The 27,088-nt window shown below is 42.5% G+C and overlaps 1 protein-coding gene across 1 annotated transcript in view; it reads right to left on the bottom strand.

Annotated features, from left to right (window-relative positions):
- Window positions 1–19,812, bottom strand: part of rxfp2l (relaxin family peptide receptor 2, like) — a 69,745-nt gene extending 49,933 nt beyond the window's left edge. Inside the window, exon 1 of the mRNA XM_052105420.1 lies at window positions 19,753–19,812. Coding sequence (XP_051961380.1) covers window positions 19,753–19,801 — 49 coding nt within the window. The 5' untranslated portion in view covers window positions 19,802–19,812. The remainder of the gene's footprint in view (window positions 1–19,752) is intronic.
- Window positions 19,813–27,088: the final 7,276 nt, after the last annotated feature.

Genomic DNA, 27,088 nt, shown 5'->3' with positions numbered 1-27,088 from the left:
GGGGTGAGACGAGTGGAGGAACTGACCAGGCTGTTCTGGGCGTATTCGGCCCAGGGGAGATAGGTGTGCCAGCTGCCCTGGTTCTGGGCGCAGTAGGCCCTCAGGTACCTGCCTATCTCCTGGTTGAGACGCTCGGTTTGGCCATTGGTTTGGGGGTGGTATCCCGAGGAGAAGTTGAGCTGGATACCCAGTCTGACGCTGAAGGCTCGCCAGAAGCGAGACGTGAATTGGGTACCCCGATCAGAGGTGATCTCCTCGGGAATCCCAAAGTTTCGGAAGATGTGGGTAATCATAAGGTCAGCTAGTTGTGTCGCATTGGGTAACCCGGGTAGGGGAATTAGGCGGCACATCTTTGAGAAGCGGTCAATGACCACAAGGATCTCGGTCCAGCCGTCGGAGGGGGGCAAGTCAGTGATAAAATCCATGGCGATATGGGACCACGGTCGGTCAGGTACCGGCAATGGCTGGAGGAGACCTGCAGGAAGGTGACGGGGCATTTTGGACTGGGCACAGACTGGACACGAGAGGACATAGTCGTGAACGTCGTCCTTGAGTGAGGGCCACCAATATCTCCTAGCGAGTAGCTCGGTAGAACGGGTAATCCCCGGGTGGCCAGAACAAAGGGAAGTATGAACCCACTGCATCAGCTGAGGGCGAATAATGGTGGGGACATACATCTTGTTGGGGGGGGTTTGAGGAGGTGCGGGCTCGTCGCCTTGAGCCTGCAGGATGGCCTCCGTCAGTTCCCACCGAACGGGTGCGACGACGTACGACGTGGGGAGAATTGTCTCCGACTCAGGGGATTCCGAGCCATGGTTGAAAAGGCGTGAGAGTGCGTCCGCCTTGAGGTTCTGGGAGCCCGGATGAAAAATAATGGAAAAGTTAAACCGGGTGAAGAACATCGCCCACCTGGCCTGTCGAGGGTTCAACCTCTTGGCTGCGCGGAGGTACTCTAGGTTCTTGTGGTCGGTGAAAACGACAAAGGGGAACCTAGAGCCCTCCAGCCAATGGCGCCATTCCTCTAGGGCCAGCTTGATGGCCAGCAGCTCTCTATTCCCGACGTCGTAGTTCTGTTCGGGGGAGGACAGCTTATGGGAGTAGAACGCACATGGGTATAGTTTAGCGGGTGTCCCGTGTGGTTGGGAGAGTACAGCTCCCACCCCTACCTCTGAGGCATCTACCTCTACCACGAACGGGAGAGTGGGATCGGGCTGCCGAAGGACTGGGGAGGTCGTGAAGGCCTCCTTTAGGGCCTGGAAGGCCTGCTGGGCGGGTGCGTTCCAGGTGAGGAACTTCGGGTTGCCTCTTGTGAGAGACGTGAGGGGCGCGGCGATCTTGCCGAAGTCTCTAATGAAATGCCGGTAATAATTGGTGAAACCCAGGAACCGTTGGAGCTCCTTGAGCGTACTAGGCTCGGGCCAGGATAGGACTGTGGCGACTTTGTCGGTCTCCATCTCCATTGTTCCCGCAGACAGGACGTAGCCCAAGAAGAAGACGGAGGGGCGGTGAAAGGCACACTTCTCTGCCTTCACGAACAGGTCGTGCTCTCGCAGTCTCTGTAACACCTTCGAGACGTGGATGGTGTGTTCAGAGAGTGTGGCGGAGTAAATTAAAAGGTCGTCTATGTAGACAACGAGGAAGAGGTCCAGCATGTCTCGGAAGACGTCGTTCATAAATGACTGGAACACTGAAGGGGAGTTGGCGAGGCCGTACGGCATCACCAAATACTCGTAGTGCCCCCTGGTGGTGATGAACGCAGTCTTCCATTCGTCCCCCTTGCGGATGCGTACAAGGTTGTACGCACTCCTGAGGTCGAGCTTGGTGAAGATCTTCGCCTTACTGACCTGCTCGAGGAACGGTTGGATGAGAGGTAGGGGTAGGCGAACTTCACCGTGGCCTTATTTAGGGCCCAGTAATCGATGCAGGGGCGACGCCCGCCGTCCTTTTTGCCCACGAAAAAGAAGCCGGACGCCACTGGGGAGGTGGACGGCCGGATGATGCCTAGACTGAGTGCCTCATCAATGTAGTCCTCCATGGCCTTGGTTTCGGGTAATGTTAAGGGGTACACTCGGCTCTTGGGGAGTGGGGACCCCGGAAGGAGATCGATGGCGCAGTCCACACTACGATGGGGGGGGAAGACTAACCTGGGTCTTCTCGAACACATCAGCGTAGGAAGAGTACTCAGGAGGGATGGAGACAGGGGATCTCACTTCGGAGCTCTCTACGGAGGTGGAGGACACGGGAAGGGAAATACAGTGTGATAAACAGTGGCTGGTCCAGCGCAACAGCTCCCCCGTGCGCCAGGAAATGTGGGGGTCATGAAGCGCTAACCAGGGGTGGCCTAAAACCACAGGGTCTCTGGGTGAGTGCACTATAAAAAACTGGATGAGCTCCGTGTGAAACAAGCCCACTTGGAGGGACAATGGCATGGTCCGGAAGGAAATGAGACCCGATCCGAGAGGTGCCCCATCTAGAGAGTTAACTCTGAGAGGTGGCACGACCGGACTGAGTGGGATGGATAGTTTCTGGACCAAGCTATCGTCTAAAAAATTTCCCGCTGCCCCGGAATCCACTAGGACTGGGGTAGAAAAAGAAACATTGTTAAAACTCAACATTACTGGGAGGCAGACTTGTTTCTGGGTAACGTTGAGAAAGACAGATGTTCTCACTTGACTTTTGGAGAGGGAACGCCGGGGACCGGCTGGGCATGAGTCAATTCGGTGACCCGGGGTGCCACAGGATAGGCAGAGGATCTGTGTCAACCGTCTAGCTCATTCTGCTTGGGTTAGTGGAGCGCGACCAAGTTGCATGGGCTCGGATGTGGAAGAGCGCTCGGGAGTAACGAGTTTGGGCGGGTTGAGACCCGTAGAAGGCTCGTGGACGACAGAGGGGCTCTGACAAGCACGGTCCCGAAGCAGGTTATCCACAGTGATGGAGAGCTGAATATAGTCCTCCAGTGACAGCGATTCTCCTCGGCATGCCAATTCCATTTGGAGCCGGTCATTCAAACCCAGGCGGTATACAGTCAACAAAGCGGGGTCGCTCCACCCGCTACCCGCGGCAAGGGTGCGGAAATCTAGTGTGTAGGCAGCGGCTGTGCATGACGCCTGTTTTAAAAACACGAGGCGGCTGCCTACATCTCTGCCAGCTGCCGGGTGATTAAAAACCACGGCAATCTGGTGACAAAATTGATCATATGACATCAAAAGGGGGCTGTCGGCGGTCCATAATGCAGTGGCCCATTGCCGTGCCTTGCCCTAGAGCAGGGAGATAACAAAGTGTACTCTCTCACTGTCAGTGCGCAAAAGGGGGTGGTATGTCATATAAACAGTGCATTGCATTAAAAACCCCTGACAAGCTTCCGACGAACCGTCAAACCGCTCGGGGGGTTGAAAGCTCGCGGCGCTGGGAAATGCGGTGGGAACATCAACGGGCACAGGGACAGACACAGGAGGAACTGGTAAAAACTGATCGGAAATAGTACCTACCGTATGCAGTATTTCTTGTATTTGCTGTCCCTGAGCCGTGAGTGCCTGGTCGTGTTTCCCAACCGTAGATCCTTGGGCAGAAAGCGCGCGTGTAAATCCGCTCTAGCGAAGCTGCGGAAATCCTCCGTGGCTTCCATTGTGACTGTCTTCTGTAAGGTTGGTTATTCTGTAACCCGCACAAGAAGAGACAGTCACAATGTCGATGAAAACTGCTTTTATTTATTAGCAGGCAAAAGTACAACAGGGTAAATCCAGAAGAAGAGTGGTCAGGGGAGCGCAAGGTCGAGGCCGGGAATCAGGATATGGTAAAGGGCAAATCTACGAAAGAGTGGTCGAGGAAAGCGTAGGGTCGAAGCCGGGAAGTCAGAATAGTAGAACGGGTAAACAAGCGAGTTGAATAGACAGGGGAGCTAGAGGAACACTAGAGCTGGCAAAGCGAAGGGGTAAACTAAACAATAACCAACAAGAGTGAAACGAAAGGGTTGTGATATATATAGGGGAAAAAACGAGCGGTGCAGGTGAAACGAATAACCAGGTGATCGGGACGAGTACAGGTGAAACTAATACTCTGGTGATTGGGAGCGTGCATGAGAGCCAGAGGGGGGTGATTGGGAGTGAGCGTGTGAGCTCGGGGAGCGAGCCTGTGAGCTCGATGAAGCGGGGAGAACTAGAGGAGCGGGGTTTGTTACAACTGGCAAATATACCCCCTTGTTTCACGTAGTTAAAGAGCAAGTACAACATCTGTGGGATGTAAATTAAAGTGGTGCTTGTTAACCCCATGTTTTATGTAGTTACAGAGTAAGAACAACATCTGTCGGCTGTAATTTAAAGTGGCAACACAAGCCACAGTACTTAAATAAATAGAGGTTAATTTTATAAATAAATATTTAATTTTGCTTTGAAAAGATTAACTTATATACATATTTTTACATACATTTTTTTATGTGAATTTTATTACAGTAATGTGTTATACATATATATATATATATATATATATATATATATATATATATATATATATATATATATATATATATATAGGCCTATATTAGTCAATTGTGTTAATGAACATGCACAGTATTTTTATCATCGGCACTTAAAAATACTGTGAATACTTCTAGATACCTTATTATGCATGTATGCTGTGTAAAAATGCAGTCAGATTCACATTGATCTAACAAAAACGGCAGATGGGCTGAATGAAAATGCAAATTCGCTCTCTGACAGTAGGTGGCGCTTATGCAGCAGAAATATAGCTGTTATCCTGGTAACGCCTGTACACAAAGCAGCCCTGCACTTATAAACAATACATTATTAGGCATTATATGGAGGTAAGATGAAAAGAAAATACCATCGAAACTTTTCTGAAGACAGTCAGTTCCCTTCAGAGATACATTTATATAAAATAGTCATAAAAGTATTGCATTCAAGGGCTTTAGTTAAAGTCTTCAGAAGTCATAATCACAATGAGAGCACTTGGATTTCATCACTGGAGTCATTCTGTATATATGACTACTTGTCATGTTTTAAATAAAGTGTTGTGACTGCAAATCTGCCTGATATGTTTTATATTGCCGACAAATGGTTATGGTATATTGACTGTTGAGAAGGTTTAGAAAAGGCACACACATTTAGAGGCAAGTTCGGGACATTTCAAACTTGTTGCACTACAAAACATGAGATTAATCATGAATAATTAAAATTTACTGACAACCCTCAAACCTTTGAACAGCAATTTTACATATTAATCTTTCTGGATAATGAAATGATAATGAAATGATTTACTTACCTTTCCTTGTGGTTTTTGAAATGTCTGATGAAATTCGAGGGTGTGGTGGTTGTATCGGATATTTTTGCATTGCATATTTTCATACTTTTTTTATTCACATGGTCCAATTTGAAATCTTTACATCCAAAGGAGATTATTTTGCCAACTCAACATTCATCTGTCATTTTGGCACGTTGTGAGCTCAGATCAGTGGTTCTGGCGGGCTTACATTTTTGCATATTAATTAATTAATGTTGCAATATTTTTTTTTAATGCATTTCATTACTGTTTATAACAATTTATTGGAAATAATAATAACAAAAAACATTCAAGTTATTGTCAAGTCATGCAGTTCAAGTCAAGTAAATTCTTGAGTCACTGGTTCTCAAGCCAATGTTAAGTCAAGTAATTTTCTTCATTTACTCAAGCAAGTCACAAGTCCTTAAATTTGAAACTCGAGTCAAGTCATGTAACACAAGTCCCCCACCTCTGGTAAGTATAATATCTGTGGGCTGTAATTAAAGTGGTACATGTTACCCCCTTGTTTCACATAGTTACAGAAGAAGTACAACATCTGCGGGCTGTAATTTAAAGTGGTACTTTTTACCCCTTTATTCCCCAAATTTTGCATATTGTTCTCTTACACCCACACACAAGTAATTTATAGCTACACTATTATTACAAAAAGGCACACTGTAAATTAGGTGTACTTACACTGAAAATTGCGGGCTGTAATCTAAACCGGGTTAAGTCAACCCGGTTTCTACTGCATAGCATGAATAAATGATTGAAGTTCAGGCTGAAACTCTACATTGCACAAGAACAGTGTAACACAGGTCATAATTTGACTGACTAGAAAAATTATATAATTTGCAATAACTATATTTTCAACAGAAATACTAAACAGATGCAATATAATGTCTAATAAAAGCCATGGTGTAATTTAAAAAATAAAAGAATTAAAAAATAATCCAACATTGAAAGTGTGATGAGTTAAGGTTGAGATCGAAAAAACTGTTGTCTTGAAAGACAAGACACGGAAGTAGAGAGAGACACGTTTTGCTTACCGCGGATGACAAATCTAAGGCAAATGTTAAAAACATCCTTTAATATACTCAAATAATATGATATATTATGTTGTAAACAATGAATCATAGATATTGGGTCATTTTAAGATTTGTTGATTTTGATGCTGATAGTTGCCGATTGTGAACCTGTAAAATCTATTGTGGATGGTGAATGCATATAAAATTCCCCGGATTTCGTCAGGTTTTTTTTTGTGATTTGATCGAACCCTTCAAAAACCGAGATGGCGAGCCACCCAGTGACTGATTATTGTTTAGAGAGAAGAAGAGATTCTAAAGTTGATCACCAGAATAGAGCCTTCATATTGTTACAAGTGGAGCCCATTCTGTTGGTATTTCTCATCGGTAGGACTGAACTGACTACGTCTCTACTGATTCTTTTTTGCACTACTACTTACCACCAGTGACTATTATATCTATTTTGGATGCCTCAAAGGACATTAATTTAATTAATTAAGTTTCTAGGGACTGAGAATTTTATTTCACAGATTGTGAAATGTTGTTAAGCTGTAATATTTGAGGAGTTGCTTTGTTCTCTTACTGATTTCAACTTGTTTTTGTGACTCTGTAATTTCTGTTTATGGGTTAATAGTTCCATATCAGAAATAAATAAATAAATAAATAGTGCAGAACAAATCCAAAAGATTAGCAAAAGCTTTAAACGAAGCTATTAAACTACTAGTTAATATATATAAATATCTATAAAATCAATATAGAAAAAATAATTGAAACTTTAAAATTACATAATTCAAATATAATAAGTAAAATAATAAAATAGCTAAAAATAACATTTCAAGGTTATTAAAAAGGAATTCAAAGGATCTAAAAAGGGAAAATCATTAATTTGTATTTTTTATTTTTATTATATTCTTGTATTGTAATTTAATTTCACACACATTCATACACTTTCTAAATATAACATTGTTTCAAGATATTTTTCTAGTCTGTGTTGTGTGTCATATGAGTCTTGCCCTCCGTTGCGAACCTAGACAAAAAACTGGTCTATTACTGGTGTTCTGAACTTCAGTGGATAAACCAAGGTAAAAAAGAACTGTTACAATAGTTGTTACAATAGGTTCTTTGAACTTGTTGTCTGAAAGCTAATTGTCCCACTCACATGTGATATGTTATGTCAGTCGGCTTGCCTGGTATAAGCTTTTAGGTCCTTTGACATGTAATCAGGTCAGGCAGACTATCAACTTGCGTAGTCTCCCTTTGTATATCATTTAAATTGCTCAGTTTTGCAAATAAGCCAGTTTGACTGCAGCAAGCTGTTTTGATTTTTTTTTCTCTGAAACCATGCTCCTCACCAGCTCCACATGTCTAGCTCTGATACGTACATGGGGATTTTATTTATGTCTAACTGTGCAGCAGCATATCCACATGCTAAACTCAGTATGTTTGTTCTAGCAGTAGTAAGTCTCCGTACTTGCTCTTCAGAAGCAGCAGCAGCATAACGGAACTAGTTTGCCAAGACCAATATTCCCATCAATATGTCATACCCATATTAACATTTACCTCATAAATAAATACAATAACCATGAACATTTGTGTATATGCCTCTGGAAAAATTGGCCGAGAGACCCATTTCAAAGAGTCCCGAATCAACCAAATCAACCAGAAAAATCTCCCCAAGTCACCCATCACATTTCACAAATTAGAGTTTAGACACTGCATTTTTTATTTGAAATCAAGGCATAAATGTAAATTTTGTTTGTTTTTTTGTCATTCGGATTTCTTCTATGCTTTTTGATTTGGTACATGAGTCATGTATCAGTATTCACATCTTAAAACTAGACAAAATACAAAACAAAAGGCAAACCAACACATTTAAAAGTTAAAATCAACAAATCATTAAAAGTTAACAATGATTACATGTGGGATTAGAAAAACATCAAATTCCAACCCAGCCCAAACTTGTCTTTATGTTTTTAGTGTACAGTGCCTGAAAGTTGAGGTAACGCAGAACACATTCCATCGTTGCCATCCGTTAATCACTATTTGTGCAATTTCTGGAGGTCAGAGATCATGATGCTGGTAGGTCACGTGACTGATGGAAGATTTCAGTTGGTTTGTGGTAACCCTGCCACCACTCGCGTGACCTCACACCCTCATGACAACATCACAGTGAATAATGACGTTATGATGGAACACTTGTGAATCGTACTGTGATTATAGTCAGAAAGTTTTGTAGCATGACATTTTTCCTTTTATGATCATTATGTTTACAATCTTTTCATTTGAACCTAAGATGCCTTGCATTACAAATACATTGGATCAATAAACAGGTTTCAAACAAGGAGTATCTGCCACCTCTAGAAATGTAATATTGTAACACTACAGCAGTTTTACTAGCCAGGATTACATTATATTGAAAATAAAATAAAAAAGCTCCTTAGCTAGACTTGAATGCGAGGGGGGGAAAAAAATTGTTTTTCTGTAAAGCTCTCAAAGCAAAAAGTCTTGATTCTGCTGATACAAAGCCCAGCACTCTGCAGAGTACCCAGGTAGATATATTTTCCTTTTATGTTTTGGCATCTGGACAGAGGATGAGTTTCCATTGTGGTAACTTGGAGATTATACAGCAAAGGCATTCCAGGTACAGTTCAGTTTTCCAATAAAATACTGTGTGCAACCCAACTGACAGTTGAGAGAAATTTCTGTCAGTTCTTGATTGAAAGGGATTATCCTTTCCTGTTGTTGTTTTTGCCCTCCTGTCTCCTCCCAGGTCAAGCAAGACAGGGATGACGCGCCGGCAGATGGGGCACAAGGCACGCCCCACCCGAGAGTGTGTGTGTGTGGGGGGGATTCATGCCTGGGACGACCCGGCCTGAGGCAATGCCAGGAGGAGTGTAGAGCGGAGGAGGGCAATGGAACAATGCACAACCGGTCCCCAATCAGCCTGACGGGGGCGCGTGAGGGACAAAAACGGCCGGTGACGACAGTTCGAGAGAGAGAGAGAGATAGAGAGAGAATTACAGGCAGCTGCTCTGTGTGTTTGTGTGTTTTTGGTTCAGTTTATCATTAAACTATTATTTATATTGCCAATCCGGTTCTTGCCTCCTCCTTTCAATTAATCCCATTACCTCCTCCTTTCCCTTAATCCCGTTTCGACTTTACAGAATTTATAGTAAGAAGGTCTTATTGATCTGTTTCACACCTATATATCACTTCAGACGATATGGATTTAACCACTGGAGTCGTATGGATTACCTTTATACTTATGTGCTTTTTGGAGATTCACAAGTTTGGTACCCTTTCAGTTCTTAATGACACGCACCTGATTGCCTAGATGCAGAATATAGGCTAAATATCGATAGTCCTGCTAATACATTGAGGGAGATATTATAACACACAGAGGAATATTTAGCTGCAGTGTTGGGTGTAATCAAATTAAAAAGTAATTAGTTACAGTAATATAATTAATTTTTAGTAAAAAAAAAGTAGTGTAATGCATTACATTTTAAATTCTTATAAAACGATTACAGTTATAGACTTTATATTTATTTAATACTTATCATAAATACATTATGGGTTATGCTTATTTCTAATATAAATAAAGAAGTTGCATACTCTAATATTTTGTTGGACCACCTTTAGATTACTTCGCACATTCGTCATAGCATTGTTTCGACAACATTATGCAATGTCACAACATTTATTTCCATCCAGAGTTGTTTACATTTTTGTCCGAGGTCTTGTAATGATGATGGGAGAGTTGAACTACTCCATGAAGTCTTCTCCAGCACATCCCAAAGACTTTCAAAGGGGTTAGGTCAGGACTCAGTGGTGGCCAATTAATGTGTGAAAATGATTCCTCATGCTCCCTGAACCACTCTTTCACAATTTGAGCCCAAAGAAACCTAGAACTGTCGTCCTGGAATATGCCTGTGCTATCAGGGAGGAACAAAATGAATTGATGGAATAACCTGGTCATTCAGTACATTCAGGTACTCGGCTGATTTTATTTTCATTCACATAAAATTGCTGAGCCTAGACCTGACCAATTGAAGCAACCCCAGATCATACAGGGGGCACAATGCATGACAGGTGCATCGCTTCATGTGCTTTTTTTCTTACCCTGACATGTCCATCACTTTGGAATAGGTTAAATCTGGATCACATGACCTTTTTCCATTGCTCTATATTCCAATCTTTATGCTCCCTAGCAAATTGAAGTAGTTTTTTCAATTAGCCTCACTAACAAGTAGATTTCTTGTGGCCACACAGCTGTTTACAGTGTTGGGGAGTAGCCAACTATACATGTAGTGATGCTACTAACTTAACAAAAATGTTTAGTGGGTTGACAGTACCTCAGCTGCTTTTAAAACAGCTTTTCCAGTAGCTAACTACTTTTTCAAGCAAGCAGCGGTATATCGTGACCAAACACTACATTATGTTGGTCAGATTATAACTAATAGCCTTCCTTATTGCGTAGAAGCCAAACTTTTACCGGCAAAATGTCTGACGTTCTTGCAGTATATTTCTGTCTGCTAATCAGAATCAGGAAGAGTCGTCTTCTTCTTTTGTAATAGCAGATCACAAGCAAAAATAGTGAATTACCGCCATCTACTCAGAGCTTATTACAGCTTACTTGGATAAGAAGAGATTGTCTGATGTTTATGTAAAGCGAGCTACCACAGTTGGTTTAACTTTACACAAGGTACAGGGGCAGGTAAATCTGAAAATGATTAAAGAACACCATTTATTCTTCTATGAAACAAAGAATGATTCAGACACTTTGTTCTTAATAGATCACACAACAGCATATCTACCTTTACTATTTTAAATAAAAAAATTCAAAAAGTTATTATTAAAAGTTGTTATTTTGTTTCTGTTCTAAATATGTTTATTTCGCTTCTCATCATCTGTGCGTTATTGGAGCAGTGTGTGAATTATTATTATAATATTTATAAATATACAATATATATTATTATAATAATTACTATCATACAGAACTATTTGATTTCTCCATTTCTTAGCATTTAATTAACTATTATTTTCATGTAAAATAAATAAAATTATTGGTAAAATAAATCATTTATGGCATGTATTATTATGCAACAATCTTGGTTGGCCATACATCCACTTTGGACCTGAACAAAGCAAACACATATTTGTTGAGTAACCTCTGTATGTGACCTGTAAAGCTGGCACTTGCATCACAAAAGTCAGAAAATACAATGCAAACGAACCCAGGTGAGGGGAGAAACAAGCTCTGAGTCTTTATTCACATATTATCCACACTAAATAGTATATGGCAAGAACAAATCGCCAGCCCAAGGAGTGTTTGTCATAAAAACATTTTAATTTTTTTAATTTTTTGGCCATTATAAACTGTATTATTAAACATTAAATATATTTAATTAATACATTAATTCATAAATGTCCTCAGTGTACATTTTGTTATTAATATTATTGGTTTGATGGTAACATTAAAAAAATATTGCCTTATTAATTAGCTTCAATGTAGCTAGCTACTTTTTGATAGTAACTTGTAGTCTAGCTAGCTACTTTTTCAAAAGAGTAGCTTGAATGTAGCTTAACTACTTAAAATTATGAGTTGATTGTAGCTTGTAAAACTACAGATTAAAAGTAGCTTCTCCAACAGTGGCTGTTTAGTCCCAATCCTGTCAGTTCTCATTGCATTTGTGCATGTGGAAATGCTCTTACTTTCACTATTAAACATAGCCGTGAGTTTTAATGTTGATTTTTTTTAAGATGTGACTTTAAGTGTTTTAGCGAACTCCAATCAACATCATTCAAAAGACATTTCTGACCACATTTCTTCTGTGAAGTTGATGGTTCACCACTATGCTTTCTGGTTTACGCAATAATGCACTGGACAGTTCAGTTCAGTTCTGCTTATTTAAACTAATTTTTTGGACAGGCAGTGTATTTGCTGTACTTTTCAAAAAAATATCTGTAGCATTTTCATATGTTGAATGGACCTTATTTTAATATTTTAATATTTACTTGTAATTGAACATTCCAATATTTTAAAAACTGTAATATGTGTATTTATTTATCAATGGTTCAAGGATTGGCATTGGCAGTTAGTCCCTTCTGGTAGATGGCAAGCAACTATACCATTTGATTCCATACAATTCCTGGCTGTAGAACAGAGCCTACATGAGTAAAGATGGCAAATTTCATATCGCTTACTTATGGGGTATTCTACAACACTGAGATGAAAGAAAACACAAAGGGATAGCTTTCTTCAGGTATTATAGACTTTGGTATGTAGTGTGTTCTTGCTTACTTATCTGTTCATTCACTTAACAGTTCCTATATTACAATCATATCTTGTGACTTAAATGGCATTTCCTCAGGGAGCTGCAGCCATGTACCACAGACACCTCAATACACCATTATTAAATCAAAGGGTCAGTTGAGAAATCCTCTCTATCGCTCTATCTCTTCATTCAACCACTTCTTCATTCAACCACACAGATAAGCACTTGAATAATCCTCTTGTATATCTTGCCAATACACTCAGAGCTCTGCCGTGATTATCGGCAAGTAAGTCAGTCACATCCATGAGAAGTCTGCACACAACCCAATTACCTCACCATTTCAGAACCTCATCCCAGATATTGGTATGCTTGAGTATCTCTCTACTTCCTTCAATAAATCTCTTTCTTATATTTATAAATATCACCATTCACGCACATCCACAGATAATCTTCAGTATCACTTTACACCAAGACAGAAAAATAAATAAGACAGATAGAACAAGAGTGAGAAAGAAAGAGATAAATCCGTCTTGCTGTGTAGTTCTGAAATGGAAAGGTGTGTTTGTCTTACTTGACACAAACATATATTCACACAAACACACAGATGCAGCCCATATAATGATAAATATAATGCAACTACTTAGAGCCCAGCAGGGTCAGAAATTAACTAGGGGTAAGGCCAAAAATGCCACTGAGATTTGACAAAAATGCTCCAGATATTTCTGATGTGGGGACAAAAAATGTTTAGGCTAATCTTGTTATGGGTTTAGTATCTCAGAGGTAATTATTTATAATAAAAGTGTTTTGTTTGAAAAACTAAAATCTGCAGCTCTGAAATCAGAAAATACTCCCTAACAAATGCGAAATGTAAAAAACTGCGATAACACAGAAATCTTACTGTAATGATGTTAAACAGTATTGAGCTGTATAATCTAATTTTAGTGACCAGCCAATTATTTAAAAGGTATTCTAGCACAGTTTTTTTTGTGTTATGGTTCTAGTCCATTATGTTGTATACACCTTTTACATTTTATGTTGATTTTAACTTTTGGTAGGTCTTTGTCATATATAGATGAAAAACTCATATGTTTCATATGCTTAGAAAAAAACCTGAACTTTAATTCCAGTGGGTTAAAATTGCCTTTTAAACAAAAAATTATTTCTAATGCTGCCGCACATTTTATTCAGCATCCATCAATGAGAGATTTTCTGCAAGCTTTATGTGGAAAATGACCACATAAAAATGCAAACAGGCACACTACAGTTATACACAGATAATTATATACCACAGTGATTACACATAATTGTTGTAAGTGTGCACTATGTCTAATGTGTTGTCATGATGTAGCTCAAGTTAATTGTAAGATGGTGTGAGAAATCTATTTGTAATTATAGTTATTTTATATGTAAGGTGATCTTTTTATTTTGTAGCTATTTAGTAGTTCTCTCATCATTTACTCACCCTCATGCCATACCAGATGCGTAGGAGTTTCTTTCTTCTGCAGAACACAAATTGAGCTTTTTAGAACAATACCTTAGCTCTGTAGGTCCTTACAATGCAAGTGTATGGGTGCCAAAATTATGCAATTATGTTATGCTCCAAAAACCTTACATAAAGGCAGCATAAAAGTAATCAAGTGGTTAAATCCATATGTTCAGAAGTGATATGATAGGTGTGTGTAAGAAACAGATCAATATTTAAGTCAATTGTTCTATAAGTTCTTCTCCCTGCCCAGCATTAGGGCTGGGCGATTAGAATATATGTGTATATACGCTCAAATAATTTCAAATAGGTTTCTTGAACATGACAATGAGTTCACTGTACTAAAATGGCCCCCACAGTCACCAGATCTCAACCCAATAGAGCATCTTTGGGATGTGGTGGAACGGGAGCTTCGTGCCCTGGATGTGCATCCCACAAATCTCCATCAACTGCAAGATGCTATCCTATCAATATGGGCCAACATTTCTAAAGAATGCTTTCAGCACCTTGTTGAATCAATGCCACGTAGAATTAAGGCAGTTCTGAAGGCTGAAAGGGGTCAAACACAGTATTAGTATGGTGTTCCTAATAATCCTTTAGGTGAGTGTATATGTATATATATATATATATATATATATATATATATATATATATATATATATATATACACACAAAGATTGTCAAAAGGATAGTTTGCCAAATGTTGGCTATTGATGCAGTACACTTGAAACACATCACAGAACAAAAGCAATAATTAGCGATCTATCTGAATCATCATGGCAAAAGGAGCAGAGGATGTTTGATTCTCCCATATATAGCTCTCCATTATTTGAAATTAAGTGCCCGTAACTGTCGCTTAACTCATTATTTTTATGGGAAAAAAGAAAAGAAAGGAGGCCGTTCATCAACATGCGTACACCGAGGCCAGTTATGGTCTTAAGCCGGTGTACACCTGCATGATGGATGAAGCTGAGCTACAATCACACTGTGTACAATTGTACTGGAAATATTACCATTGTGTTTAATATCAGTCGCCATGCTGTTAACCTGTCACGTTCATTTGGAGCATGCCACATACATGCAGCTGATTGGATCGGGAGCGACATTAAGACAGTATTATTTTTTTTCTCTTTCTTATTCAGCCTTTGGTGGATTTACAACATATTTAACTATAGTGTTTGCAATATTTTTTGCTAAATATTTTAAATCTCGATAAAAAATCAATAAAAAAAATCTTATCAAAACAAATTCGAAATCAGAAAAACCGCCCAGCCCTTGCACGTGTGCATGAAAAATGTGAATCACCAAAAACACAAGAAGAAGAATGTGAAAGTTAAAGTATAGATTGACTGAGCAAAGTAAAATGGACTTTAAAATTGAACTGTTTCTCACCCACACCACCATTTCGATTCTGAAGACCACTGGAGTCATATGGATTACTTTTATGCTGACTATGTGATTTTTGGAGCTTCAAAATGTTGGCACCCATTCACTTGCTGAAATATTCTTCTAAAAATATTAATTTGTTTTCAGCAGAAGAAAGAAAGTCATACGCATCCGGGATGGCATAAGGGTGAGTAAATGATGAGAGGATTTTCATTTTTGGGTGAAATATCCCTTTAAGATGAGTGAGTGGTTGAACTTCCTTTTGTCGCTGATGAGTGCAACATCTCAACTTTATATTTTCAATCAAGTCTTTGAAAAAACAATTTCAAGATGTTAAGGTTTCTTTCATGAACTGCTTTTTTCAGCATAACATCTTAGATATCCTCACAGGCTCAGGCTAAGACTTTGCCCTTGTAATAAGAATAAAACAATGTACAACTTGTTCTTAATTAATTTTACTTGACATTAAATTTTGTTTATAGGATTATTTATTGCTGAATGGCCACATTCTGTTATGCATTGGCTCACAGACAGCAACGTAATTCTCTGTTATCCTAGAAAAGGAGAATTTGACACATGTGTTCCCATCAATTAAATAATGACCATGTGTGAGTTTGAGGAACCTTCCTGATAAACAAACATAGTGTGCTCTTCAAGATACAGGTTTATGAAATAAATTATGGCCTAATCAAACAAGATTTCTAAAGACCTTAGACTCTCAGTTATTGTCTTCCAATGAAAGGTTGTTCAAATGATAAATTATTTCTGAAGGTCATAAAAAACCAAGAAAAAGCTAAATATATGCAGTTATTTTAGGGAAAGAATCACCCAAAAAAATGACAATTCTGACTTAATTTACTCCCCAATATACTTTCATGGAGCACATAGGGAGATCCGCATCAAAAAGAGGAATGTCATCATTCTTCAAAACTTCTCCTCATTTTCCACAATAGAAAGTAAGTCCAACGGGTCTGAAACATCATAAGGGTGAGTACATTTTCATTTTTGGGTGAATTAATCTTTTAACCAATGTACTCAAATCATCCATGAGGAAAAATTAACAAGGCATCCAGTTGTGGTCAGATACAAAGAAGAAATTTCCCAAAACAACAACTGCCGAATGTTGTTGGGTTGTCATAAATCTCATAATCCAGACAGCTACTAGAAAAACATAGTTTGGACATATGAGACTTTGACAGAATAATTTTGCTTAGCACAAACAAAACACTGCAAACAAACAGAATGATCTCTTCCCAACTGCAATGTATGGAGAGTATTAAAACAGCTTTCAGTCATTGAGGGAATAATGAATACTGGATTTAGGATTAGTATGTCCATGACTCAAAATAAAGATTATGGATGAAAGAAGCAACAGGTCACATCACTACATGTAAGTGCACCAGTACATCACTTATAAGAAAGAAGGAGAGTGAGTCACAGAGAAAGAGTGAAAGGGTCTTTTTTTTCTGTAAGTGAATCACTTGACAGGTAAATAAATATGTTGTTGCTTTTCGAGCCCCTGGAATTTTGCAGTGTGTGTGTGTGTGTGTGTACCCATGTCCATCAGTCTTCAGACTTCTCAATTATTCAACACACACACCCACTCTCTTACCCCCTCTCTCTCTTTCGCTCTTACACTCACACATGTGTTTGCTTAGCTATCTAAATGGGAACATACCATATACTTCTATTGTTTTTATATAAAGGTAACTATAATACCATAAACAAAGCCTAATTCACATCCTAAACCTATCCTTTTTTTAAGTTTTATCCTGAAATCTTTGCATTATTAGTATTTTAAAATTAGTAACACTTAACATTAAGGTTCCATTTGTTAACAACATTAGTTAACATGAACTAACATTGAACAATGCTTTTATAGCATTTATTTTGTTCTTATATAATTTTAATTTCAACATAATAAAACATTTTAGTAATACAAAAAATGTCTCCAAAGGGAGGTTTTCTACAATTATGCTCACTTTTGGGAACAATTTTGTCACAAAACTATAGCTAAGTACACACACAAACATTTTTGTACCAAGACTCAGGAGATACTTTTAGATCCACCAGTTGATCAGAGGTTTAATATTGCATTATTACATTTACATAGAAAACTCTTTATTTTACGTAGTCCTTGATACAGAGTAATTACTTAGTTAATTACTTAGTAATAAACGTTGTAATTACATGTACCAAAATGTAATTAACATGTAACTAAGTTATGGTACAGCCTGTACTTACAGATTGTAATTACACACATGTAATAGGCAGCTACTGTTACACATATGTAACAAGCCGAGTCTGTTACATACGTGTTACAAACTTGGTACACTGTAAATATGTAAGAAAGTACTTAGTACCACACAATGTAACAAGAAGTACTAAGGTCTGCAGTTACACATGGCAAATGTGTACGTTTTGTAGCATTACATGTATGTAACATAAAATAAAGTGTATCAAGATTGTACTTGAGTGCAATTCATGTGTATCTACATACCTTATCCATCTTAAATAACCCACTAGTTCACCACTAAAATACATGCATTAGCTTCTTTATTACATTAAAATTACAGAAAATTACACAGGTATAAGCCACGTAAAATAAAGTGTATCAAGACTGTACTTAAGTGGACTTCATGTGTATCTACATACCTTGTCCATATGTACCTTAGTTTGAATTAACTCTCTAGTTCACAGCTTAAATACATGCAGTAGCTTCCTAATTACATTGCTAATTATATGTTGTATTTGAAGGGGGAAAATAAATTTACAATTTGACTTGTCATTTTGATGATGTCACCTTTTGTGTGCAGGCAGGTGGATGGAAAGGGTAACCACATCAATTCAACTCTACACTACTGAGTTAAAATACAGTATTCTGTAATTGTAATGTAGTTGGGAAGCTACTGCTTGTATTTATGCTGTGAACTAGTGAGTTTACCCAAACTAAGGTACATATGGACAAGGTATGTAGATACACATGAAGTCCAATTAAGTACAGTCTTGATACACTTTATTTTACGTAGCTTATACCTGTGTAATTTTCTGTAGTTGCAATGTAATTAGGAAGCTAATGCATGTATTTAAGCTGTGAACTAGAGAGTTAATTCAAACTAAGGTACATATGGATAAGGTATGTAGATACACATGAAGTCCACTTAAGTACAGTCTTGATACACTTTATTTTACGTAGCTTATACCTGTGTAATTTTCTGTAACTTTAATGTAATAAACAAGCTAATGCATGTATTTTAGCGGTGAACTAGTGGGTTATTTAAGATGGATAAGGTATGTAGATACACATGAATTGCACTCAAGTACAATCTTGATACACTTTATTTTATGTTACATACATGTAATGCTACAAAACGTACACATTTGCCATGTGTAACTGCAGACCTTAGTAGCCTAATATATTTAAGTACTTCTTGTTACATTGTGTGGTACTAAGTACTTTCTTACATATTTACAGTGTACCAAGTTTGTAACACGTATGTAACAGACTCGGCTTGTTACATATGTGTAACAGTAGCTGCCTATTACATGTGTGTAATTACAATCTGTAAGTACAGGCTGTACCATAACTTAGTTACATGTTAATTACATTTTGGTACATGTAATTACAACGTTTATTACTAAGTAATTAACTAAGTAATTACTCTGTATCAAGGACTACGTAAAATAAAGTGTTACCGAAAACTCACACTGGAAAGATGCATACATTGAATAATATATTTCCCCTGTGTTTCCCCAAGAATGTACCTCCATTACTGCAACACACGGCTGATAGGCATTAATATAAAGTCTCTAATTATAGTAATAAAAAAGGCACATCCAGCTGTCTGAAGCCCATTTACCTTAGAAAATGTTCATTTCCACAATTATTCATTTAACCACAATTATGAAACCACTCAAAAAACTGATAAAGCTTGTGTTAAAACAAGTGCAACCATTAAAAACAATGACTTTTGTATGCCTGATGACAAACAGAGTGCCTCATTCAACAGGACATTCATTCAGTCAGTCTCCCATTCATCTGCACAGGTATTCATTTACAATTTTTTTGAGCTGAGTTGATTGCAACACAAACACACACAAATCACAATAAGAATGAAAGACAGAATGAGAGGGAAAGACTTAACAAGACGAGTATAAGAATGTGTGCGAAAAAGGAACCGGACAAGAATCTCCAGATGTAACATACAGTCATGCGGTTACCTGTGTTTACAATGAGCAAACCAAGCGAGATGAAGTGCAAGAAGTACGAGATGAAGAAATAGGGTAAAACAGAATTGTTTCTTACCTGACAGAAAAGCAAGGGAAAGAGAGGAGAGAAGGAGAGGAGAAAGCATGGTGTGAGGTGCTCTAAGAGACAAGTGTGTGTGTATCTCCAAGGATGCTAGTCCCTGAGTTGAGCTCTGAAGAGAGAGAGAGAGAGATAGAGAGAGAAATGTAGAGAGAAACGGAGAGAGAGACAGATGGAGAGAGAGAGACTCGCATCTCTTTTTTAATCACACAGACACTACATGGACAAACCAACACAACACGATTCCTAATACACACACATGCTTGCATAACGGAAAACCATATGCTCTGTCTAGTATTTAAGGCATCCTGTTGCTACTTTCCCCCGAAACACTTTTTTTTAAATATTAATGGATGTATGTGCAAATGCATGTGTATATATGTTATGTATGTGTATTTAACATGATAAAACACTAAGAGTTAGATGTACTATGAGTATTATAGTTGTGTTATCTAAAGCCATTTAGGTGGCAGAAGCTGGATCTGAAGTGGCATTTTGGGTGTATTTAAACAAACTACTTAATGATGTGGCATAAACGCACTTACACAGCAAATACAATTGCATAAATAATGTTCTCTTACGAGAGGTTCTCTCGTATTGCGTAAGCTAGCTTACGCTACGGGAAAGATTCATCTTTTCTGAGATATTGAAGCCAAAAAATGATCCTTAATTTTGTATCATTTGTCAACGCAGTGCAGCAACTGCAGACCTTGAGCAGGCTAGCTAGCGAGCTCATTGATTGCTCTGCGGCAACTGCTGCAGCCTATAGACGAACTTGGGCGAACTCGCGTCCAATGAGAGGCGTCCGCGCGCTTACTGCATCAAAGCCCGCCAAAATGGGCGTGGCTAGAGTGCATATAAGCGTAGTTCGTAGGCTGGAACCCTGATTTTCATCTCTTCAGCGAAGCTCTTCGCATCTCTCAACTGGAAGCCGCGTCGCCGTTCGAGGGGCATCTAGCAAGCTTGGACAGCGCTCGAAGAAGCCGGCCGTCTCCGCCACCTTCAGCCATCCTGCGAGCTACGCCATCCGGCGACGTATCCTTTTTTAGAGCAAGCTAGTTCTTAACGAACTTCACAAAAGAGTAACGAGCGTCTTTTTTAAGATGCCTCGCACCACTTGCGCTTCATGCTGCGCCCCTCTCAGTGCCGGAGACCGCCACATCATCTGCGCTCTCTGCCTGGGACTGGGGCATGCAGAGCTCGCCCTCGCTGAAGGCGGATGCGACCTCTGCGAGGAGCTTCCGATGTCGACCCTGTGGGCTCGACTCGAAGCGCTCGGAACCGAAGCCGCCGTGCCGCCTTCCGTTCCGCCGCGCAGGAAAAAGCGCCGCTCCCAAAGGCTGCCAGAACCGGTGATAGAAGCGACTGCCTCGCCGGAACCTCTCCCTCGAGCATTGCTCTCACCCTCCCCGCCCCCCCGGGACGCGCAGTTGCCGCCCAGCGGCCGCACTGCAGCCATCTCGGAGGACGAGGCGGAGGATAAGGGCTGTTCCATCATGGCTTTGGACAGCGAGGAGTGGTCAGGCTCCCACGCTCCTCCTCGGCCCAGGAATCCAGCAGAACCCGCGCCGGAGTTGAAGGGGAACTAACACGCCTCCTCACACAGGCCGTCGACCGCCTCGGGCTCGAGTGGTCACCGCCCCCTGAGCAGGCTCCCAACAGACTCGACGGCTGCTTTCTTCAGAGCCGTCGCCGCGCAACACCCGCGGCCCGGGCCGCTCCCTTCCTGCCGGAACTCCACACTGAGCTTGCAAAGTCGTGGAACGCGCCTTTCTCGGCCAGGATCTGAACGTCTCCACCACTCTCGCTTCGGTGGACGGCGCCACCGAGAAGGGCTACTCCTCCATCTCCGGTCGAGGATTCGGTAGCAGCACACCTTTGCCCGCCCTCCGCGAGATGGCGGTCTAAGCCAGTGCTCCCGTTTAAGGCCTGCAGAGCGACTTCCGCCTATGTTGGCCGCGCCTATTCTGCCGCCGGCCAAGCCGCATCTGCTCTGCACTCCATGGCCGTCTTACAGATCCTCCAAGCGGACCTTCTTCGGGAGTGGGATGAGAAAGGCAGGCACCCAGAGGCTGTTACAGATCTAAGAAGCGCGACGGACCTCGCCCTTCGCGCCACCAAAGCTGCAGCCCAAGCTCTAGGGAAGTGCATGGCCTCGCTGACTGTGACCGAGAGACACCTGTGGCTAACGCTAGCCAACATGGGAGAAGCAGAGCGCTCCACGTTCCTCAACGCACCGCTCTCTCCGACCGGTCTCTTCGGCTCCGCGTTGAGTGGCATTGTTGACCGTTTTTCAGAAGTCCAGAAAGCCACCCAAGCCATGAACCTCTTCCTGCCGCGTCGCGCTAGCTCCTCTGCAGGCCGCCCACGTGACCAACCTCCTGCACGAGCCTCTTCACAGCGCCCAGCTCAACAAAGTCAGACTTCTCAGCGTCGACAGGGCGGCAGCCCTCGATCGCGCTCAGACATCTGCCGCAGACCGCCGCCCCCCCGCTGAAAACCTGAGCAACCGAAGTCCTCCTAGCCTTGTTGAAAAAACGATGGCTCAGTCCCGCCGCGGCCGCACCACCGTCAAAGCTTCGCCCCCTGTCAGTCCCCCTCTCTCAGGCTACTACAGTGGTGGATTCAGCAGCCAACAAGCCGGTGATACTGCCCGCTTGCCTGCACTCAAACGCCGTTTTCACGGCGACCCAAAGAAATCTTGTAAAGAGCAAACATGCCTTGTGTGTAGAAAATGTGCCCAAAACAATCTAGTGTTCACCCATACACACAAGCATTACACTTCCCGTGTTCCTATCAGAGCCCACTCACATAAAGCGGACACAGCCCGCTCGAGTGTTAGAGTCAATAAACGCGCCAACGAATCCGTACGCGCGCCCCTTCTCTGGCCGCTCTGTCACACGACCAGCCTTATGTGTAGAAAATGTGCCCACAATCCAGTGTTCACCTCTACACACAAGCATTACACTTCCCGTGTCCCGATCAGAGCCCACTCACATAAAGCGGACACAGCCCGCTCGAGTGTTAGAGTCAATAAACGCGCTCACGAATACGTGCGCGCGCCCATTCTCTGCCCGCTCTGTCACACGGCCAGCAAAGACTTCTCTGTATGTAAGTCCCGTGCCCGTGACTATGCTCGCGCATCACTTAACAGATGTGACTCTTTCCCCATTCACCTCAATCGGGAAGTCACTCACAGAACAGCCTGTCCCTGCTGTCTGCAAGCAGTCATGCATAAGCACAGTAAGCGCGCTCTCACACATTCTGTTCAGCGCGCTGTGTGCAGCAATCAGGGCGATTTGGCCATTCACCCTCTAGCGTTACGCTTCAAAGCGTGGGAAGCTATCCCAGGGATATCCAAATGGGTGTTAAGCACAATAAAACAGGGCTATTTGCTACAGTTCGATCGCCGCCCTCCCCACTTCAGAGCGCGGCTCGAAAATATTGTGAACACGGAAGCAGCCTGCATGCTTCGTTCAGAAATAGCAACCTTCTGTGCAAAAGGGCCATAGAGAAAGTGCCGCCTTCGCTGAGCGAGTCGGGGTTTTACAGCCGTTATTTTCTTGTTCCCAAGAAAGACGGCGGCCTCAGACCAATATTAGATCTCAAGGGTTTGAACAAGGTGCTTGCAAAAAGACCGTTCAAAATGCTTACAATCAGGAAACTCCTCGCGCATACGCGCCAGGGGGACTGGTTTATCTCTCTCGATCTGAAAGATGCCTACTTTCAGATTCAGATAAATCCCCATCACAGGCCATTCTTGAGATTCGCCTTCGACGGCCAGGTTTATCAATACACCGTCCTTCCGTTCGGCCTCTCTTTAGCACCCGTACTTTCACGAAGTGCATGGATGCGGCGCTCGCACCCCTGCGGAGTCAGGGCTTGCGAATTCTGAACTATTTGGACGACTGGCTGATTATGGCACAGTCACATACGGAGCTTCTGTCTCACAGAACAGTTCTCCTCAGCCATCTGAACAGTTTGGGTGTTGCAGTCAATTGGACCAAGAGCTCACTACAGCCCAGTCAGGCAATTTCCTTCCTTGGAATAGAACTAGACTCCGTGGCAATGAAGGCTCGCTTATCTACACAGCGCGCGCGTCCTTTCAGATGAACAGCCTCACGCCTCTGAAAAAATTTCAGAGAGTGCTAGGTTACATGGCCTCAGCCGCAGCAGTACTTCAGCTGGGTTTACTGCGCATGCGCCCGCTTCAGCATTGGCTAAACACCCGCGCGTCTCGCCGGGCTTGGGCCACAGGCCGCCAGCCGATCAAGGTGACTCAGACCTGTATTTCAGCTCTGCAGCCCTGGACAGTGGCCGAATGGTATCAGCGGGGAGTGACGATGGGAGCTGTATCTCGCCGAAAAGTCATCTCGACAGACGCGTCCAACACGGGTTGGGGCGCGGTCTGCGAGGGCTCTCCGGTTTTTGGCCTATGGTCAGTTCAGGAAAAGCTCCTTCACATAAATTGTCTGGAAATGATAGCGGTCGAGTACGCGCTTGTACCCAAATGGTCCGTTCGGACAATAGATCTGTGGTATCCTACCTAAACCGTCAGGGCGGCGTCAGATCCAGGAACCTCTTCCATCTGACGAAACGCATACTGAGTTGGTCCCAGTGCCACCTGCGCTCGCTGAGGGCGACGCACGTGCCAGGCCACCTGAACGACGGCCCAGACAGACTGTCCAGAGACAATATTCCTCCAGGGGAATGGTCCCTGCACGCTCAAACAGTCCAGAAGTTATGGCGCATATTCGGCAGAGCAGAGATAGACCTCTTTGCGTCAGAAGAGAACTCTCACTGCCCAATATTTTTCTCGAAAGCGAGGACGCGCTGGCCCAGGACTGGCCCAACCGCCCGCTTTACGCCTTCCCTCCCGTCTCGCTATTGCCACAGGTAATGCAGAGGATCAGGGAAACGCGTCACTCGGTGCTCCTCATAGCCCCGCGTTGGGAGAATCAGACATGGTTCCCGGAGCTTACGCAGCTGTCACTGACAGCGCCGTGGCCCATCCCAGTGAGAGCAGATCTCCTCTCTCAAGCTCGCGGCACGATCTGGCATCCCCACCCAGAGCGTGCTGGGCGCTGCACGCGTGGGTGATCAACGACTACCCGTCGCTCTGCCAGAAGGGGTAATAAACACCATCATACACGCTAGAGCCCCTTCCACGAGAAGACTCTATGCGTCAAAATGGTCTGTGTTTTCAAAATGGTGCACCGACAGAGACCTGGACCCACGGACATGTGGGGTGTCGTCGCTGCTCGTGTTTTTACAAGAGCTGCTGGATAAGGGCAGATCCCCATCCACGCTCAAAGTGTATGTGGCGGCCGTCGCTGGGAAAAAACGAGCTGGTCATCCGCTTCCTCAAGGGAGCTAGAAGGATGAACCCCCCGCGCCCCCCATTGGTTCCTATCTGGGATCTTTCTATAGTTCTCGAAACTATGAAAGCCCCCCCTTTCGAACCGCTTCAATCCGTGGATTTGAAATACCTTTCACTCAAAACCGTTTTTCTGACTGCCCTGTCATCAGTCAAACGTGTGGGAGACCTTCACGCGCTGTCTGTCAGCGCTGCGTGTCTTGAGTTCGGACCAAGTGACTCCAAGGTCATTTTAAAGCCTAGACACGGCTATGTTCCCAAGGTGATCGGTACTCCTTTCAGAGCACAGGTCATTTCCCTGTCGGCGCTGCCAGCATCCGATAGCGAATGCGACGCCAATCTCCTTTGCCCAGTCAGAGCACTGAGATTGTATACTGCGTGCTCCGCCTCTTTCAGACGCTCTGAGCAGCTTTTCGTTTCGTTCGGAGGGCGCACCAAAGGTCTCGCCGCCTCGAAACAGACACTGTCTAGATGGATAGTGGACGCTATTGCTGCCACATACGTGTCAAAAGACCTGCCATGCCCGTTGGGCATTAGGGCTCACTCCACTAGAGGCATGGCCTCATCGTGGGCATGGTCCAGCGGGATTTCCATTCATGACATATGTGTGGCAGCGGGCTGGGCTTCCCCCTCCACCTTTGTCAGAGTTTACAATCTGGAAGTGCCCGCCCTGCAGGCAAAACTACTAGCGGTTTAATACGCTACAGCTCCCCTGGTGAGCTGCACTGATGGGACTCATTCCACACAGACCGGCACCACCGCTCTGTCGTTCCCTTCCCACTATGTGCTTATGTATTACACACACACTGGCCCGCACTCTTGCCGGCCAAATATTATTTCCCCACTCACAAGGGCTCCCCGGGTCCCCCACCCCGGGGCTCATGCAGTGGATGCTTGGCGCGCACGGCGTTGACAATGGGTTTCCGTAGCGTAAGCTAGCTTACGCAATACTGAGAAAACCTCTCGTGAAGAGAACGAATCGGTTACCTAACGTAACCTCGGTTCTCTCTAGATGAGGGAACGAGTATTGCGTAGCCGGCCGTGCTTCGCGCCACGCAGCGACTTTCAGCTTCATTCAATGAAAACCAGGGTTCCAGCCTCACGAACTACGCTTATATGCACTCTAGCCACGCCCATTTTGGCGGGCTTTGATGCAGTAAGCGCGGACGCCTCTCATTGGACACGAGTTACGCCCAAGTTCGTCTATAGGCTGCAGCAGTTGCCGCAGAGCAACCAATGAGCTCGCTAGCTAGCCCGCTCAAGGTCTGTAGTTGCTGCACTGCGTTGACGAATGATACAAAATTAAGGATAATTTTTTGGCTTCAATATCTCAGAAAAGATGAATCTTTCCCGTAGCGTAAGCTAGCTTACGCAATACTCGTTCCCTCATCTAGAGAGAACCGAGGTTACGTTAGGTAACCGATTCGTTATGATATTAATATGTTAAAGGGATAGTTCACCCAAAACACCTTTCACCTTAGAATTTTCAAAAATCACATAAAGGCAGCATAAAAGTAATCCATAAGACTCCATTGGTTAAATCCATATCTTCAAAAGCGATATGATAGGTGTGGGTGAGAAACAGATCAATGTTTTTTTTTTTTTTACAATACATCTTCACTTTCACCCAAAACTTTCTCACCCAAAGTGATTGCACTGCTTCAGAAGACATATATAAAAAATTGGAGTCGACTGTATTACTTGTATGTAGCATTTCTGTGATTTTTGGAGCTACAAATGTCTGGTCACCATTCACTTGCATTGTGTGGACCAACAGAGCTGAAATATTCTTCTAAAAATCTTTGTTTTTGGTCTGCGGAAGAAAGTCATGCACATCTTGGGTGGCTTGAGGGTGAGTAAATTATTAATTTAACTTTTTGGGTAAACAATCCCTTTAAATCTAAATTATGAATACAGGAATATGAAAAGAACAAAAATATGAAGTACATACAAACT

The sequence above is a fragment of the Xyrauchen texanus genome, chromosome 3 (assembly GCF_025860055.1).
Source record: "Xyrauchen texanus isolate HMW12.3.18 chromosome 3, RBS_HiC_50CHRs, whole genome shotgun sequence".
Taxonomy (NCBI): domain Eukaryota; kingdom Metazoa; phylum Chordata; class Actinopteri; order Cypriniformes; family Catostomidae; genus Xyrauchen; species Xyrauchen texanus.
This window is presented reverse-complemented; position numbering and strand designations above follow the sequence as displayed.